At 46.5% G+C, this 19232-nt stretch overlaps 1 protein-coding gene across 3 annotated transcripts in view; it reads left to right on the forward strand.

The window, feature by feature from the left end:
• The window catches only part of BAHCC1 (BAH domain and coiled-coil containing 1), a 171630-nt gene that overhangs the window by 104200 nt on the left and 48198 nt on the right, over positions 1-19232 (forward strand). For all 3 annotated transcript variants that reach the window (XM_031965625.1, XM_031965624.1, XM_031965626.1), the window contains exons 4-6: positions 13847-13969; positions 16682-18421; positions 18994-19102. In XM_031965625.1, the coding sequence (XP_031821485.1) occupies positions 13847-13969; positions 16682-18421; positions 18994-19102 (1972 nt within the window). The remainder of the gene's footprint in view (positions 1-13846; positions 13970-16681; positions 18422-18993; positions 19103-19232) is intronic.

Consider the following 19232-nt stretch of genomic DNA (forward strand, 5'->3'; position numbering starts at 1 on the left):
TGACTTACCTAAGACCATACAGCTAGTGTGAGTGTCTCAGACAGGATTTGAACTTGTGTTTTCCTGAGTGACCCTTCCTGCACTGTGCCCTCCACCACCTAGTTGCCTATAATCAGCCAGGTGAGCCAGTTTTCGTGCAAGGTGTGCATGTGCTTCTGGGTTCCTATGTATGTTCCCGTCTCTATATTGTCTAGAGAAAAGGCACTGGTGGCTTTCTTCCCTGAGGAGATAGCTCTCCCAGGGCCATCGCAAAAAAAAAGTGCTCTGTCAACCTTAAAGCCCTATAGAAATGTGAGCTAAAATTATCACCACCTTTGTTGTTATTATTAGATACACCCTCTCTTGGCACAAGCTCAGGGGCTTCTAAACTACGCAGTTTGAGGCCGTGTCCTTAGAAATATAAATGATGATCAAGTAGGCCATTCTCAAGGGTAGTCTCCTTCCGGAAGCCACACCTGAGAGGTATGGGCTGTCTCCTTTTTATTTTTCTAGCTCCAGGCAGAACCCAGTGGCTGGCCCATAGTAGGCTGCTTTAAATGGTTGTTTAGAAGGCCTCCAGGGGAAGGTGACCAGGCTAGTGAGGGCCGTTGTAAGAGAAAGAAAATGGACTTCTTGTCTTGCATTAGGAGGCTGAGTGAGTACCAAAGGGTCAGTTATAGGGAGAAGGGCAAGGACATTGAATCAATCTTGCAAAGAGCAGACCGCCTAATGGGGAGGGAGCTTCCTATGTCTGGAAGTGTTCAAGAGAAGTTCAGTGACCAGTTGTCCTGAATATCAAAGATGGCTAAGGCATTGAAGTTGGAGAAAGGATTTCTGCAGTGATCCCAGAGGTCCTTTCTAACTCGAAGACTCCAGGATTCTCTCTGTCTTTACACCTGCTCTCCACATACCCAGGCCAGAAGCCTGCCTGGCTTCTGGCCCCTCCCCCCACCCCTCAGGGCTGGACTCCCTTTTGGAAAGGTTCCCTTCTGAGCTTGGGTTACAGTGGAATACCTCTCATCCCTTTGAAGTGTGTGCCAGGGGCACAGGGAGTTCCCAGGGCTCTGGGGCAGACTGCCCACTCCTGTTGTTCCAAAGGAACCTGACCACTGTTGCCCAGGCTTTTGACATCTTCCCTCAGATGGAAGAAGGCACAGTTTCCATCCCTCAGGCAGAGCCAAACTAAGGCATCTGGGCAGAGTTTGAAAATTGTACCTCCTGAGGGTCCCACAGAGACCTTGAATCTGAGCCTGAGCCTTCACTGTGGCTTATATCCTTTTTTTAGTGGTTTAACTAATTTCATTTTTAATAATTTTTTTCTTAAGTACAAAGCGTGAGTATCTTGGTATCACATATAAATATGTCCTGGAGAGTGGGATTTTCTGATACTAAAAATATTTATATTTTTAAAAAGTAATATTGAAAAGTGTCAGTGTGAGGGTAGTGGAGAATTACCTGGGAATTGCAATGGCCTCCATTCAAATCCATCTGGGTGATACATACTGATTGTGCGATTCTGGCCATCACTTAACTTCTCAGTAGTCTCAGCAATTCTCAAAGACTTTTAAGTTTCAAATAGCTGCTTATCTCATTGGCACAGGGAGTTTTTTCATCTCTACCAGTAAAATCACAGGTTTGGACCAAGGGAAAAAAAGATTTGAGTTGCTATTTCTCAAACAACAGAATCCCTCTCCTAGCTCTTCCCGATGCCTAGAATTCACTCCCTCCCAATCCTGCCTCCTGACCTTTCCAGCATTCTTCTAGACTTAAAACAAGTCCCACTTTCTACAAGAGCACCACCCTCTCCCCCCCCAACCCTTCCATCTAATCGGTATATCTCTCATTTGTACATAGTCGTTTGCATGTTGTCTCCTGTGTTAAAATGTGACTGCTCTGAAAGCAGGGCTGGTGTATCTGCCTTTCTTTGTATCCCCCGTGCTTAATTCAGTGTCATGGAGGAGTGCTGCCTAAGTGAATCAGCTTAATAAATGCTTGTTGACTGTCTGTCTATCTCTATGCTTAAAAATACCTTTTGTATCCTTCCTCCCATTGGGACAACCACCAAGCACTCCAGGAGAGAGAGTCTGGTTTGGGGGGCTTGCTGGGAGAGCAGAGACTCCTGGGGAAATGTTGTCTAGGTTGTTATACCTAAAGGACTGAGGAAGCTGTTGAGAGTAAGGTGAGACTAATGACAAAAGCTCGTGTTTATTTAGCATTTTTTATATAAAGCACAGCAATTCCTTTTTATAGCTTACATTTATATATGTGGTGCAAGTATTATCACCATTTTATAGGTGATCAGCTGAGTCTCAGAAAAGTGAACCGATATGTCTATGGACAAGTAATGAGGATGTTTATGTAGCATCTGAAGGTTTGCAAAGCGCTTTACTTATGTTAATTCATTTGATCCTCAAAGCAATTCCCATTTTACAGAGGAGAAAACTGAGACATTGAGAGAATTGCTCAGGGTCACATAGCTAGTAAATTTCTCAGGCAAGATTAGAACTCAGATCTTTCAAACTCCCCTATTCTGTGCACTCACTCCACTATATATACCATCTAGTTTTGTAACTTGTCAGTCAAGGTAAAATTTGAATCCAGATTTTAAAGAATGTTCCTTTTTATTTTTTATGAATTTTGCAAGCAGAAAAGAACACTGCATATAAAATTATAAATCTCTGTAAGTTGAATTTTAAAAATATGATAGTTCAATCACTGCCCTTCTTGGCTGTATTCCCTTTCTGAATTCCCTTCTGTCAGTCACTTCTCTTTATTTTTAAAGATTCATTGTGGTTGCCTTGCTTCCTTTTCACCCCATACATACTATTGCCAGCTCATTCTCTTCAAATCTCACTCTCAGTCCCCTACTCCCAATAAAAGTTCTTTCTTATGACAAATACACAAAACAAATATGCACATTGGCTGTATCCAAAGATGTGGGACTCATTCTGCACCTCTGATTCGTCTTCTGATTGGTCACTGAAGTGATCAAAGTTCTGATCTTTCACAGTTGTTTTCCTTTACAATGTTGCCGTAATTGCATAAATTATTCTCCTGACTGTTCACTTTACTCTGCATCAGTTCACACATACCCTCCCAAGTTTCTCTGAATCCTTTCCTCTTATCATTTTTTATGGCTCAGTAGTATAATACAATAACTCATCATTTCTCTGTACCATAATTTATCCAGCAATTTCCTAGTTGACGAGCATGTACTTTGTTTCCAGTTCTTTGCAACAACAAAAAAGACTGCCATAAATATTTTGTGGTTAAGAATTCTTTTCCTTTTTCTTTAATATCTCTGAGACAGATCTGATTCCCAGGTCAGATTTTTTCATCATGCTATGTAGGCAGACTGGATTTTACATCTAAGATTAGACTACATATCTAGTGACTTGTGAACCTGTCATTGTCAAAACCTTAGTCCTCAAACCTTATCCAAGGAAAACTCATGGGGACCTGGCTTTCTTTGACCTTCTTAGGTTGGTTTCTGTGTTTAGGAACTTAGATTCATGGTTTTATTTGCATGGATGAAGAAACTCCTTCTGCCGAGTGTGGGTCATTCCTTCTCAGCAGCTTGTCTTGGAGAATGGCCCAGAGAAGACCAACTGACCTGGGCTCACATACTCTGTGTGTGTCAGGAGTGAGATTTGCACTCAAGACCTCTGCAACTCACACTCTGACCCATTTCAGCTTTTATATATCATTATAGTAAAAGAATCTTCTTAGTTATTTTGTTGTCATTTAGTTGTATCTGATTTTTCATGACCCCATATGGAGTTTTTGGATTGGTTGGCCGTTTCCCTTTCCAGTTCATTTAAATTGAGACAAGTAAGGTTAAATGTCTTTTCCAGAGAGACATAGCTAGTAAGTATCTAAAGTCAAATTTGAACTCATGAAGGTGAGTTTTTCTGACTCCAAGTCCTGACACTCTATCCACTTCACCCTCTAGCTTTCTAGTGTAACTAAGTTATGGCAAATAACTCAAATCAAGGGAGATAACTCCTAGCTAAATCTGAATTTACCATACTTTTTTAAAAATAGTGATCCTGCTCTAGAGGTGAGCTTCTTAGAGTTTTATGGTGAAAATCAAGGGGAAAAAACCAACCATTTTGTAGACATAAAAGCCAGGTGGGCCAATTCTTCCCCTTCCCCTTTCCATCTCTACCCATTCCTATCATAGCCCTGCCTTTCTTTTTTGTTCAAGGAAGGCAGTTTGGAAACAGGTGAGGGCCTTAAAAAAGCATGGGGAGTGAGCACTAATACCAAATACTTCTCCCCCTCAACTCCCTGCTGTATCCCCACTCTCACCCTCCCACCTCACCCCCTGGACAGTAGGGAAAGAAGGGAGCTGGGAGCTGAGCCTGGGAGACAGACCCTGCTGCTTTGTGCCTTTGGGAAAATGGCCTTATTGTCTCAAGACAATGATGGGGGGAAGGAAGGGAGAGGGGAGGTTGGAGAGGCTGCTTTCCATAGAAATACTCCTGGCTTGAAGAGAAAGGGAGTTATAGAGGAGGCCCAGGGCTGGCTGGCAGGGGAACCATTGGAGTCCTTTAATACCCTCCCTAGGCCTGTTAAATTTCAAACAGAGCAGGGCTTTCAGAGCAAGGGGATTGGGGGTGGGGAATGCCCCAGGAACCTATGTCTGCACTGGCAAATGTCAGCCCTCAACCATGGAACAGAGAGGAGGGCAGGGGGCTGCTGTTTGAGCCTGGGAGGAGGAATCTGGACACATCATTCTCCCACCTCTTCCTTCCCCAAGTTTCCATCAGTTCCTATACCAGAAGTCTTGTTTCTCTATTTACTACCCCTCTCCACCCCCAATCCCCAACCCTACCAGCCACTTCCTCCTGTGGAGTAACCAAATGGGAAATAGTCTGGGAGAAGAAAGAGGAAAGGAAAAGAGAAAGGGAGGATCCTTATTCTGGGCATGGGGGTTAAGCAGAATGCAGGAAAAAGAAATCAGCTTTGAAAGGAGGACTTCATAAGAACCCATCTTGGCTGTCGTTACCAGAGCCCATATGACCAAGGAAGGTTACTCTTCTTCCTGATATCCTCCCTACTAGTGTGATGACATGAAAAAAGACTATAATTTAAGTGCTCAGCCAGTAAGTATGGATCACTGCAGGGCTCTCCTCCTCTTTGCTTTTCTAGCCTGAAGTATAAGGAATGAAAAGGAAAAGAAAAAGAATATAAGACTCGCTCCCCCTCTTCTTTTTCCCCAAAGCTCAACTAGGGCTAAAATTAATTCTAGTCTAGAATGAGCTGGAGGATTTCTCTCAGGCTTGGTTAAGAGGCAGAGTTTAAATCCAGGGCCCTTCCTGGAGAATTAACATCAGGACATATAGTAGATATCGGACTGGTAGAGTGGAAAGAGTATCCTAGAATCAAGGGTCCTGGGTTTGAATCCTGATTCTACCACTTAATGCTTGGACTAGATGGCTTCTGAGGTTCCTTCCATCTTTGGTTGTAATCCATGAATCTTTGTCCTTGCTTCCTTCAAATCTCAGTTAAAATCCCACCTTCTGCTAGAACCCTTTCCCAGTTCCTTTTATTTACTGTTTTCTAACTCTGAGATAATCTCTCCTTTACCCCATGGGTATTTTAGATCAGAGTTGTTTATGGGACTTTCCCATAAGAATCTGGGTGCCTTGGGGACAGGAATTGTTTGTTTGTTGCCTTTCATTGTATCTCCAAGCACTTAGTGCAGTCCCTTTAAACTCATAATAAGTGAGGTACAGCTAGTGGATGCAATGGATAGAGCACTGGCCCTGGAGGACCTGAATTCAAATCCAGAGTGGGATGCTTGATACCTATTTGATGTATGACCCTAGGCAAGTCACTTAACCCAAAACACATGATATATACTTGTTGGTCTGGCCACTTTGAGACATTAGACAATCCACTTGACCTTTGGGGATCCTGTTTCTTCTTCTATAAAATGAAGAACTAGCTCTAAGAAAAACTCACTACCCCTCTCATAAAACATTCTAGTTCTTGAGCCTGTCCTTTAAAATCCAGTTTATACTTTTCCCATTGAGGGTCTTCAAAGGCCCAATCTTAGCTCACCTCCTCTATTCTTAGTACTGAGCATTTTAGCCTTACATGAATGTTCTGAAAGCATTTTGATTTTAGCAAAAGAAAGAACACTTTTCTAAAAAATAGTATTTTATTTTTCCAAATATATGTACAAATAGTTTTCAACATTTACCTTTGCAAAACCTTGTGTTCCAAATTTTTCTCCCTCTCTCCCCTCTTGCCCCTCTCGAGACTCCCATATAAGTTAAATATGTCCAGTTCTTCTAAACATATCTCCATGTTTGTCATGCTGCAGAAGAAAAATCTAATCAAACAGGGGGGAAACTTGAGAAGGAAAAAAAGAACAAGCATACAAACAACAGCAATTTTCTTGCCCAGGGTCACGCAGCTAGGAAGTGTTAAGTGTCTGAGATCAAATCTGAACTCAGGTCCTCCTGACTTCAGGGTCAGTGCTCTATCCACTAACAACAGTTTTGTAAAGTGAAAATACTATGCTCTGATCCACATTCATTCTGCATAGTTCTTTCTCTGGATGCAGATAGCACTTTCCATCAGAAGTCTTTTGGAACTGTCTTGCATCACTTCATTGTCAAAAAGAGCCACATCCATCAGAGTTGACCATCACACAATAATGTTGCTATGTGCAATGTTCTCTTAGTTCTGCTCACTTAACTTGGCATCAGTTCATGTCTTTCATGTCTTTTCTAAAACCATCCTGTTAGTCGTTTCTTACAGAACAATAATATTCCATAACATTCATATACCATAATTTATTCACCCATTCTCCATTTGATGGGCATCCATTCAGTTTCCAGTTCCTTGCCACTACAAAAAGGACCGTCACAAACATTTTTGCACATGTGGGTCCCTTTCCCTCAAGGAAAAAAAAACACTTTTAAATAAAGGCTTTACAAAGGAAACTTTTTTATAATCTTATAAAAGGGATCTTTAGAGGTCCCTTATCTTAGAGTATGATCTCAGGTAAGGAAATTGAGGCTCAGTGTCTTGATCAAGGTCACACAGCTAGTAAGCAAGATTTGAACACAGGTCTTCTTGACTCTAGTCCAGCACTTTATTTGGGGTTCTTCATTGCCTCTCTTTGTGTGGCATATGGCTAATCTGGTTCACAAAATATGGTCACTGGGGCCCTAGTCCCTTGCTTTTGGAAGCAGGGACTTGAATCCCACCCTCTATTTTATCTTCTGTCTCACCTTCCCAAAGATTCCCTCAAGCAAATACCCCTGACCTTCTTGGATCTGGCCAGAGAGAGGAGCCCTAGGACACTGGGAGAAGCAGAAGTTTGGAAGATGTAATTAAAATTGGAACAATAATCTTGCCTCACTCATGGACCTAGTAGGACCATGTGATTTTCCTTGCCTCCAACCCTCCCTCCCCTCCTCCATCCCTACAATTGGCTTATAGTAAGGCCAAATGACTTCCCCCGGCTTTATTACGCATCATTAGGTGCTGATTGCTCCCTGATTCTGACTATCCTCTGTCTAATTGTTGCCATTTATATTAATAGGATTTTTGTTAAAAAAAAAAAAAAAACAAAACAAAAAACAAAAACAAAGTCTCTTGGGTCTCCCTGGCAATTCATTTCCGATAAAGATTGGGGCAAGGGGTACCATTAACAGTGCGGGACTTGAGACCCCTTAAGGACTTGCCATAACTCTATAGTGGTAAGTTAGGCTCTACAGCACCGAAAACAACCAGTTGGAAGAAGGGGAAAAGAAAGGAGGGATATGTGTTGGGTCCCCTTCCTTCCTGGGAATGCTTGTGGGAGGTTACTCAGGTAGGAGGCTCCCTTTCGCTTAACAGTCCAAGGCCAAGGTTCAGAAGATATTTCACTGCTCTGCTCTTCTGAAGTCCTGTTTTTCTCTTCATTTTAAAAAAATGTTCCTCTTCTACAAATCTTTCTACAAACTCACACCATCATCTCCTCTGTTCCTTCCCTGTCATCCCTAAATAACACCAGCTCTCCCTTCCCCCAATGTCTTTTTCCTTGACACAGCCCAAAGTACCTTCTTCTCTTTCCTAAGATCACTTGTCCGTGACCTGTTTTGTCATCTTCTCATTGTCCCTTCAGCATCTCTCCCTGACTCCCCCATATAACAGGGACTGAAGTAAGTCCGGTGTCAACTGACCTCTAACTGAAGTGTCTGGAAGAGTGGGTCTCAGTCAGATCCTCTGGGTCCTAAAATCAGCTATTCCCTGATGACCCATCTCCTCCCCCTCCTTAGCCCTTCCTCTTCGAACATCCTCTCTCCACTCCCCCCTACCCCCCAGCCCCAACCCAGCTAGCTCAGCAATGGGCCACTGCAGAGCCTAAGGCACATTCCTTGAGCACAGCTGCAGGCAGAGCCCAGCCCCAGTGCCTGAAAGAATCCCTGTGTTTTCCCCAACTCAGGCAATAAACAGAGACTGAACTGGTCCAGGAACAGCTGCTCTGATTCATAAAAATCATTTTTTTTATTTTCTTCAATTCAGAGGGTTCTATCTTGTTGGAAGGAAGAAAGAAGTCCTTTATCATCCAGTTAGGCAGGCCTGTCAGAGACTGAGAGGGGCTACTTTCCCATCCTCTCTGTCTACTGTCTTTCATTTATTTCCTTCACACTTCGAATCTCCAAGTCCTGCCCTTCTTTCCTTCCTTCTAACTTTCTCTTTCCTTCTCCCCATTTTTGTTCTCTCTCTCCTTCCTTCCTTCCCCCCTCCCATTTATTTCTTCTTAGACTCACACACATACCCCCAGGCACCAATTCATTACTTTCTCATCCTCTCTTTTTTTCTCTCCCTTGTTTCTACTTTGCTTTGCCTCTCCCACGCTGTTTTCTCCTAGTGGTCTTTTCTTTTTTTTCTTCCTCCCACTCATCCCCCCTCCCTTCTTCCATGTCCTCATGTTCATCCCTTCTTACACTTTTTCTTATACATATCTTTCTCTGGGGTCGGAGCCTCAGTGTTGGCTGAGGCATTTTCCAGAGCCGAGCTTCCCTGCCCTCCCTCTGCTCCCACAGCTGGTCAGGGAGCCAAAGAAAAGAGGGCCTGGTACATAGAGCATCGTGGGGCTGATGGGGTCTGCCCAACTGGCACGGTGATCTCCATCATTGTCCCTGACAGACGTGGGCAGATTCCCTCCACTGTACCTACTATCTCCCTCTGTCCCCCAATAGCCACTCCTGTCATTTCTAAGACACTACTTAGCAGCTGCTATCTAACTATATTTGGTCCGGTTTAAAGTTCAGGAGATTGCTCCTGGCAGAAGAAGCAAGCTCTTGGTTATAGGGATTCATTTTGGTGGAGAACATGGTTGTATATTGTCCACTCCCACCAGCACTAGCCTTTGCCTCCTGTGAACCCCTTCTCTTGTTTCCTCCGACAGAGAAAGAGAGTAATTTCTCTGGCATTCCTTGGGTTAGTGTTCCACCCTCCCAGTCCCCAGACAAGGAGGAAAGGGAGCAGTAGAAGGCTGGGTGGGGAGGGCATCCCACCCTGGGTTGCCTTTTCAGTTGCCAGCTGTTTGTATGGGCTCCTCCCCATGGGGGAACAAGAGGCAAGGACCTCCTGAGGGGTTGCAGAGGGATTCTGTGCCTGGGAAACTGGCATCTGGGATAGAGGAATTTACAGACTTCTGTTTACCAAAACGAGGGCCAGTAAAAGTTTTAACAACAGCCAATTAAAAGAGAACAGCTGCAGTGATTTAACCAATCTGTCCCTTCCCCTGGCTTTGGGTAGCAGAGAAGCCGTAACCTCCCATCACCACTACTTCCACCCTTGCCCCTCCCAACCCTCCACCCCGGTTTTCCCCACCCTCCCAGCTTCTCTCAAAAATGTTTTCCAGCAGCTGAGGTTAATCTAGCAAACATCTGTTCCAGATGTGCCTCGGCACAAACTAGACACAGGCCAAGTCTCTTCATTCCTCTCCAACTTTGCATCTGCGTCCTCATGGCGGAAGGCGGCAGCGGCGGTGGCAGCAAGGATCAGACTTGGCCCTTTTGTCCTTTCTCTGGCTGGGGAATGTCCCCTTTCTTCAGAGAGGAGGACAGCCTGTGCCCACCACAAAACATACTGACCAGCCATTTTTCCAGTGTTTGTGAATGGATAGGCAAGGATGAGGAGCTTTTCTTAGGGTTGTGTGAAGAAATGTCATAAGGCGTGGAACTGGGAGTCCACCCAGACCAGTACTGGGGGCAGAGGGATAAGGGAGGTGTTAAAGAGGCTTCTTTATTTTGATTTTCAGTCTTTAAAGACTGGGAATTGTAAAGCCTCTCCCCAATCACCCAAGTTGCTTCTGCTCTAGTCTTAGCAAAAGGCCAAGAAATGTTTTACTCTCTAAACTGAGGCTAAAACATCCCCCATTAATAACAGTAATAATAGCTGACATTTATATAGAGCTTACCATGTTCCAGGCACTGAGCTAAGTGCTTTACAATTATTATCTCATTTGATCCTCACAACAGTTCTGGGAGGTAGGTGCTATTAAGATCCATTTATAATTGAGGAAAATAAGGCAGACAGAGGTTACCTAAGTGACTTGCCCAGAGTCACACAGCTAGTAAGTATATAGACCAAATTTGAACTCGGATTTTCTTTACTCCAAGATTCCTGCTCTTTCCAGCGCTTGACCTAGCTGCCATCAGAGACTTGAACTGTTTCTGCTCAGAATACTGCCACCAGAGACAAGTCAACCCTGTGCCTCAACAGATTCTAAGAACTGTACTAGGAATGGGTACAGTTTAAGTTTGCCAAAACTGAGTATCTCTCCATTGGGAAATTAATACAGAGTTTTGAGTTTGTCCAAACTGAATATCTCTCCACTGGGAATTTGACTTACCACTGCGTATCCCTTCTTCTAGTTTGTAACTACTGATTCAGGGAACCTTGGTCCTGATACATCCATTGGTCAATCCTGTCCCTCTTCACCTTCCCTACCATCTTTCCTCTGTTCAAGGTTTCTCTCGGAAGTTTTCAGAAGTCCTTTCTCATCACTGAGAACAAGATGAAAAACTAAGTGAAATGGGAGCATCTTTAAATAAAGATGAGGATGTTTATGTCAGGATGCCAGGATTTCTATGTTCTAGTTGGGTTTTCCACCCCTCATTCCCATGTCTGCACTACAGCCAGTCTTCTAACTCCTCAAACCCATTTCTGTTTCCCAGCCCCAGGTCAGACAGTCATGCTGAGTCATATTTACAGATCTGGGTTTCTGGGATGCTACTAAGAGTCTCTGATTATTCTTTATTTTTAAAAAAATTTTTGCTGAGGCATTTGGGGTTAATTGACTTGCCCAGGATCACACAGTTAGGAAGTGTTAAGTGTCTGAGGTCAGATTTGAATTCAGATCTTGAGGACTGGTGCTCTATCCACTGTGCTCTCAGGTTATTCTTAAACCTGTCCAGCAGGATTCCAAGAACAGTTCCATACCCATGGATCTCCTTAACACAAGCCCCAACTTTGTAAGGCTGTTTGGTTCAAACACCTGCTGTTCCCTTCACTTCACTCTATTCCTCTCATGTCCCCAACTTGAAAAAGAAAAAAAAGAGTCCAGTTGCTCCCCCCCCCCCAAAAAAATCCATAGGATTCAAGGAGAGGGGGTTGATAATTGTCTTCTGAGATCAACAAATCTGGCTTGGGCCTGAGGGAAGAGGACAGAAAAGACCCAAGGGAGAGAAGTTATTTGCTATTGAACCTTATTCAGTGGTTTAAAAACAATTATCCTATTCTAGCTAGGGTCATCCCACCAAAGTTAGGGTATCTTATTTTTTCCATCCATGAGAAAAAATTGTCCTAATGAAGAAAATAATTTTATTTCTTGACCTCTCATTAGTTAAGGATATGGAGGGGGTAAGAAAGATGACTCTCAGCCTTAAGCATTATTTCCTTAGGGAAGTTGTCCATGGATATAAACTGAGGAATTAGAGACTCCATGTTTGTTATGGCAGCTGAAAAGTACAAGAGTGAGTTCAGGATGGTATGGGGGGAGGGTCTATGGGAGAAGTAGGCTGGGGAACACATGTTCCTGACACTTGGATAGAGCTGATTTTAACTTTGAGCCCTATCACCACAACCAAAGCCTTTCTCTTTATCTCCATGGGGAGGCTGACTTGCTTCTCTATTTCTAATGAGCTAAGGCCTGGTGGAAGAAAAAAATTCTGATCACAAGAAAAAATCCCATGCTTGTGATGCCATCCCATGAGTTATAAGTTTTTATCTCTAAACATGGACATCCCTATCCCTTCTATTGTAGTGAAGTGGCAGTAGGATATCCCCCTTTTTCTTAGAACTCAAGACCCATTCTACTTTTTATCTAGTCATCTCTGCTCTCTGAGTCTGTCTCATTTTATTAAGCAGAAAGAATCCCGGGAGAGACAAAAAAAAAGACTAGACTTGAAAACAGACCCCTTCCCCTCTCTTCTACCCCATTCTCAAGAAAAGGAGGAGTCTTTTGAGCTAAGGAAGGATCGAGGCGTGCTTGACCATTAACCTCAGCAGTTAGAACTGATTGAGGAGCTTGGGAAGATGTGAGCATGGCAGTCTCCAGGATCCTTTTGGAACCTTGATTGTCTTGGGGAAAGACTTAGATCAAAAGAAAGATCAGGTTGGGAGAATGACATCCATGTTATTCAGCATGAATTTATATGGTGAATAAACGGGTAGTATGTACCTATTAAGGAGTAATTTACTTCGGCTATGTAATTTTAGGGACTCCATAAGACTCCAAGGCCTATCAGCCTCTTGTCCATGCTTCTCACATAGTTACCCTAGCCTCATGTCTACATGTAGGTCCCCAGTAGAATGTAAACTCTTTGAGGGCAGGGACCATTTGGTTTTTATCTCCCTAGTACAGTGACATATGGTGCTGAATACATGCTTATTGGATTGTACTGGATTAGATTTGGATTGGAGCCGATTAAATCGGGATACTTCTGAGCAGGTCTGTGTGGGTTATTCCTGAGTTGGTGGTGTCAAGGTCTGATTCTTGCTTCCTACCCTTCCATCAATTAGCTACTCTATCAGTCAAGTGGGAAGAAGCACACCTATTGCGTCTATCTCACCAGAGTGCTCCTGAGGCTCAAAAGAAATGTATATAATGTACCTTACAAATTGTATACTGCTATATAAATATTAATTATTATTACTCATTCTGGTTCTCAGCCCCCTTGCTAAGAGTAGGAGACATTTTTCAACCTAATTATCAAGAGCTCGGGAAAATCCTAAAAAATACAATTTAAAAGCTCTCTGCCCTATTCTCCACCACTAAGCCCTGGAGCTTACTTGCTGTCTGCACTGTCCCTTCAACAATTAGGAAAAGTCCTCTTTTTGTCCAAGGCTACCGCGAACAGAGATCCAGAACTCCAGGCTGGGGGAATTTGGAGCCACACCCTTTTTCTTGCTGATCAGCTAGAAAAAGCAGCTCTTGCTGCCCCCTCCCCAGTCCGATGAGGTGATCCGTTGCCATTCATCTCTCCTTTTACCTCTCCTGAGAGGTTTCTCAAAAACTCCTCTCTTCCTACCATCCCTCTGGGCAATTCTCACCATGGTGGCTGTGGTTGTGAAAGGAAAATCAAAGTGGGTCCCCTCCCCTTCTTCCTTCCCCTCTCTTCTCCCTCCATCCCATCAGGAATTCAATTTGTACAGCACCGGAGGGATGGTATTAGTCAAGTCAGAGTTAATATGATGTATTGATGGTTTGATTTCCCACTGGTGTGCTATATGGAGTTCTATAGGGTATCTATACAGAGCTGGACCACCTTGGTCTCTGGGTTGGGGCTGGAAGGTTCTCAGGGGGCTAGTGGTTCTGCCTCTCCAACCTGTCTCTCTGTTTCTCTAGCTCCAGGGTACCCCAGATTTTCGGGGAGCCTGGCATCTACCTTCCTACCCATGAGCCACTTAGATCACCATGGAAACAGCAACGTTCTCTACGGGCAACACCGTTTCTATGAAACCCAAAAAGGCAAGTACTGGTGGCAATGGGATCTAGCTGGAGCTAACATTGCCATGGGATCGGGGAGGGAAACACGGAGGACAGCAGATTTTGGAGCTCTAGCAGGAGAAGGTGACAGAGCCTTGTCATTCACTGGGGGGTGGAGCTGGGGGTGGGATGAGGGAGATAAATTAGACGGAGATCCGTGATTGAATGATACGGAATCCTTACAAAATAGAGGGGTTTATGGTGTGAAGCCTTCTGGAAGAGAGGGGTACTCTCTTGAGATATTAAAGACCCTGATCAGGAGGAGACATTTGACCAGCTAATGAAGGAGACTCCTTGAAGAGGGTCCAGAAGATTTGGTTTGTCCACCAGCATTTATGAAACACTTGCTATGTGCCAGGCACTGTGCTAACTGCTAAAGATACAAAGAAAGGTAAAAATAGGCCCTGTCCGCATTCTGATGGGGATCGATCCTGGATAAATAGTGACAGTCTTAGAGGAGAAGGCCCAGCTGTGAGTTAAGAGCTGGGGAATGGGGCAGGAGGTGACAGAGGGAAAGCAAGAGGAGAAAGCCTGGGACTATAGCCTTCAACCAGCCTCCATCTCCGGTGCTTTTCAATCCCTCTTCCTGCTCTTTAGCTCCCCTCTTGGGTTACAGGGATTTTGTCTCAAGAGACTTGGGGGGAGGGGGAGATGCTGGATCTTACATTTATTGCCTCTGAAGTCCAGGCTGGAGCACCCCAGAAATCTACCCCGGTTATAGTCTCTAGAGAAGACTGAGAATTATCTTCATATTTCTCTGAGACCACTAAGAAATAGCCCAGCACTTGGGAGTCTTCTCACAGTCCATTGAGCTTCTCCCCTTCCCAAACCTGTGACCTATGACTCCTCCAGAGGGACATGTGACCAGTAATTTTGCTCTTTTCTGTCTTTAAGTGGGGTAAGGGGAAGAAAACTCGGGGGGCTTGGCATCCTAGAGAGTCCCTGAGCATGCTTTGAAGGAGGTTTCCATTATACTCTGCCAAAAGAAAGAGCCCCCCTCCACTTGTGTGTGTGTGTGTATGTGTGTGGGGGATTCCTCCCCCACCACCCTAAATTAATCTCCATCCCAGCAGAGCTATTTTGACAGCATTTGTCACAAGCAGGCAGGTGGCTTGTCCCAGGCCCAAGAAACCTGACCCCTCCCTCCCTTGCAAACCAGAGCCCCTGGGGAGCTCCTGGGGTGCTGCCTCTGGCAGGCAGGTTTCAACAGGAGGCTGCCTAGTGGGCCTCTCAGCTTTCATAATATTGTGTCGGGAGCCTAATCCAAGAACATTATTTGGTTTTGGAAATTGAGCTAATTAGGTTTCGTCCTCCCCCCTTCCTCCTCCCTCTGTCCCCCCTCCTTCTTCCACTCTCCCCCTTGTTTTTAATTAGCAGGAAATTGACAGAGGAATTTACATGACTGAGGACAGTTTTACAAGTTCCAAATGTTTCTTTTGTTTCACCCTCGGACTAGTAGAGTTTCAGCTCTCAGTCCTCGGCTCCCAGCCTGGCCTGACCAGGCTACCCTAACCCTAGGTATATGGGGCATCCTCGTGAGGGAAGGTCGGGGCCCTTCTCCTCCAGGATTCTCTGTGGCCTCCAGGGTTTCCACCCTTGCTTCCACTGAGGGCACCAGGGGCAGGGCAGGAGGCTGCATCTTTGCTGAGGCAAAGAATTGCCAGGGAGGATGAGGTTCTTTTGGGGATTCCCTCCACCTGAGGGCCTTTTCCTCTCTGGACCATGAGCTGCCAGACTGGGACTCCATGGGGATGGGCAGATCAGACTGGGAGACAAGAAACAGATGAGGGAGAAGCAGGCAGGAATACCAAGGGAAGTTTGACACTCAAGTAGAAACAATCCCCTAAATATTCTATATACCCAGCTCCAGAGAAGCAGCCCCAATGAGCACAGAAGCATGGAAAATGTCCCAGGAGCTACTCTAGGAGAGACACACCCCTCCCTTTTCTCTCTCTCTCTCTCTCTCTCTCTCTCTCTCTCTCTCTCTCTCTCTCCCCGTTTCCCTCTCCTTCTCCTTCTCCTTCCCCCTCGCCCTCTCCCTCTCTTGCCTCCCTCCTCCTCTTCTCTCCTTCCCTTTCTCTCTGACTCTCCCCTCCTCCCTCCTTCCATTCTTCTTTCCCTTCCTTCTCTTTTTATCTCATTCTTCTTTTTCTCCCTCTTTATCTCTCTCCCTCCACCATCTTTTTTCTTTCTCTTCCCCCTTCACTCTTTTCCCTTCCTTCCCTCTCCTACCTCTCTCTCTCATTCACTCCCTTATCTCTCTCTTTTTCTATCTCACTTAGTCTTTATCCTTCCTCTCTTCTCTCATACTTTCCTCTATCTCTCTCTCTCCCCCCCTCTTGCTCGCTCTCCCCCTCTATCTTCTCTCTTTCTCCCTCCCCTCCCTTTCTCTCCTTTTCTCTCTTTTTGGCCAACCTCCCCTTTCCTCTCTCTTTCTGACTTACTCCCTTATGTTCTCATAAACTCTTGGAGAATAAAGGGCAGTTTTCATTTTTGTCTTTGTATTGCTAGTTTCTCACTCAGTGCCTGGCACACAGTAGGGACTTCATAAATGCTTTTCAATTGTTTGATGTCAAGAATAGAGCTCTGATTGGTTAGGGATCTCTCCTGGACAATGATGCTGAGATACTGAACTGTCCCAAACTGCTTCTATCCAAGACTTCTCCTCCTGACCTTTGAACATTTGTGTTCCAGATAACTTCTATCTACGCAACCTGCCTGCCCAGCCCACACTTCTGCCCCCCAATCACAACTTCCCCAGCATTGCCCGGGCTGCCCCAGGTCACCCCATTGGCTCTTGCAGCCGAGATCGGGAGGCCGGCCACCTCCAGAAAGGCCCTAAGGAGTTTGACCGATTCCTGATGAACAAGGAACTGGGCAAGGAGAAGGCAGGCAAGGCAGAGGGCAAGGATCGGCCGGTGGAAGACGATGTGAAGGAACGGCACAAACTGGTAATGCCCATGACTCCTGAAGGACACTGCAAGGAGAGTACCCATCCTCGAAGTACCTGTGAGAACCGAACCAAACACCTCAACTCCTGCTTTCTGAGTACCAAGGTACTCAACGGCGAGGTGGGCAAAGCCGTCCTGGCCAGCTGCACAGGGGGCATGTTGCCCCGACACGGGGCAGGGGTGGTGCCCAGCCGCTGTGCCAAGGACACAGGACGGCCTGAACGGGAGCGGGAGCTGGGTCACCATGAGCCAAACCAGCCGTACAGCGAATGCCTGGAGCGGAGGCAGATGCTTCACCACTCTGTTTCCTACACGGTGCCCTCCAGCTTGCCGGCTGTGCCACCCCCACTGAGCACCAGCTCTGGGACATTTCCTTGCTTACAGCTTCACTCCAACCCAGACATGTTGTGCCCCCTGCAAGACAAAGCCACCCGAGATCTGAAACTTAGTGGGCCCACCTTTGTGCCTTCTGTGGGGCACCTACCTGACAAGAGCCGGTCGTTCCAGGTGGCATCTGAGCCGTGCCTGGCAGGAGAGGGGAAGGATCGGCACCACGAGGTGGGTGCTGACCACCCAGCATCTTACGGAGCCTCTTACCCCCACCTAAAGGCCGAGGGCAAGGGGGAGCGGAGGCTTGGCTTTGAGGCAGCCCTCAACCCGAGGCTGAAGGGATTGGAGTATCTCAATAGCACTGGATCCGAAGGCCCCTTTCCTAATCTGCCCCACGCACCCCCCAAGGGCGGCCTCGAGAAAGGAAGCTACTTTGAGATGCCCCCTCCCTCTCAGGACTGCTCCCGCCCTGGCCACCAGGACCCCTTGTGTGTGAAAATCAGCCAAACCTGCTGCACTTTAGACAAGGGTGCCAAAGAGACCCCAGGCCCCAGTGCCCAAAAGGTTGCTAGGATACGGCATCAGCAGCACCTGCTACCTGAGATGGAACAGACGGGAAATGGGGCCGAAGCCCAGAGGAAGTCCATTGAGTTGGCATCCCTGGGCTACAACGGGCCCCACCTACCACCATGGACGGTCCATGGGGGTCAGGGTCCCCCCATCTCCATCAGTGAGGAGAGGAAGGGCTCCTACCTTGACCCCTTCAGCAACAGCCTGCAGCAGGCAGCCCTCATGTCCCAGGAGCTGCCAGCCCCACCAGATGAGGTCTCCGCTATGAAGAACCTGCTTAAATATAGCAACCAAGCACTTATCGTCGGCCAGAAGCCCCCCTTTGTAGGTCTGGGAAATATCAAAGCCAGCTGTGTCCAACAGGAAGTGAAGTTCCAGTCAGGCAAGGGTCAAGGGGAGCTAGAGAGGCCTGACTGCGCCCGGAGCAGGGAGCATGAAGCCCCCCATAGTGATGGGGAGGTGAGGCAGCCCCCTGTGGGCATTGCCGTGGCCGTGGCCCGCCAGAAGGACACTTTGAGCCGCCCAGAGCCTTCCTATGGCACTAACTCTAGCCGGCAGGGCCGTGCAATGCCTGGGTTCAAAGGTATAGTACTGAAGGGGGAGAGGGTGGGGGGAGGGAAGAATTGGGGTGATGTCACCAGAGTTTGGGCTCCAAGCTAGAGGTGGGGGAGGAGTCAAGAATGAACTAACTAATCCCATCTGGTTCTCATTGCCTGACCTTAGGCTCACCCACAGGGCCCCAAGGCCTTCTAGAGTTCACAGCTCCCTCTCAGGAAGGGTAGCAGGGAAAAGGCATGGAGGCAGGCCCATCCCCTCCTTTTTCCCCACTCCAAAAGCTCCAGACCCGCCTCCCCACCCCACTGTGGCTGGAGAGAGCGACTGATGATCCAGCCCTAGTTACACCTTCTCTCCTTCCCTCCCACCCATTCTCTCCCTGAGTTTCCTTCCCACAGTGAATACACCGTGCCCCATAACTCCATCAGACTGTTACCTGTCACCCAGTGCCAGGTCCTGGCATGGGCATTAACCCTTTCTTGGGAGCCCCATCCAGTCTGCTCCATACATTAGCCCTTGGTCAGCTTTCCCCACATTGGAGAGCCTTAAGTTCCTGGCTCAGTGTCCACTTTCTTACTCTTGTTCTTCCCTGCTGTGTAGCGGGCCCCAATCGCTCCATGCACGTGATCGACCTGGAAGCTGAGGAGGAGAGGAGCCGACTCTGTGGTGATGAACGGCTGGGCCTTACGAGCCGGGAGCTGCTTCTCCAGTAAGGCCCTGGGGCTCCGAGGCAGGGAGATGAGGATGGGGTGGGAGTGGGGGCCGGACACACACAGCCATGGCCCCCAGTCTCTCCCCTAGACAGAACAGTGATAGGGAAAGAACACTGAGCTAAAGGG

This window comes from Sarcophilus harrisii, chromosome 4 (genome assembly GCF_902635505.1).
Source record: "Sarcophilus harrisii chromosome 4, mSarHar1.11, whole genome shotgun sequence".
Lineage (NCBI taxonomy): Eukaryota > Metazoa > Chordata > Mammalia > Dasyuromorphia > Dasyuridae > Sarcophilus > Sarcophilus harrisii.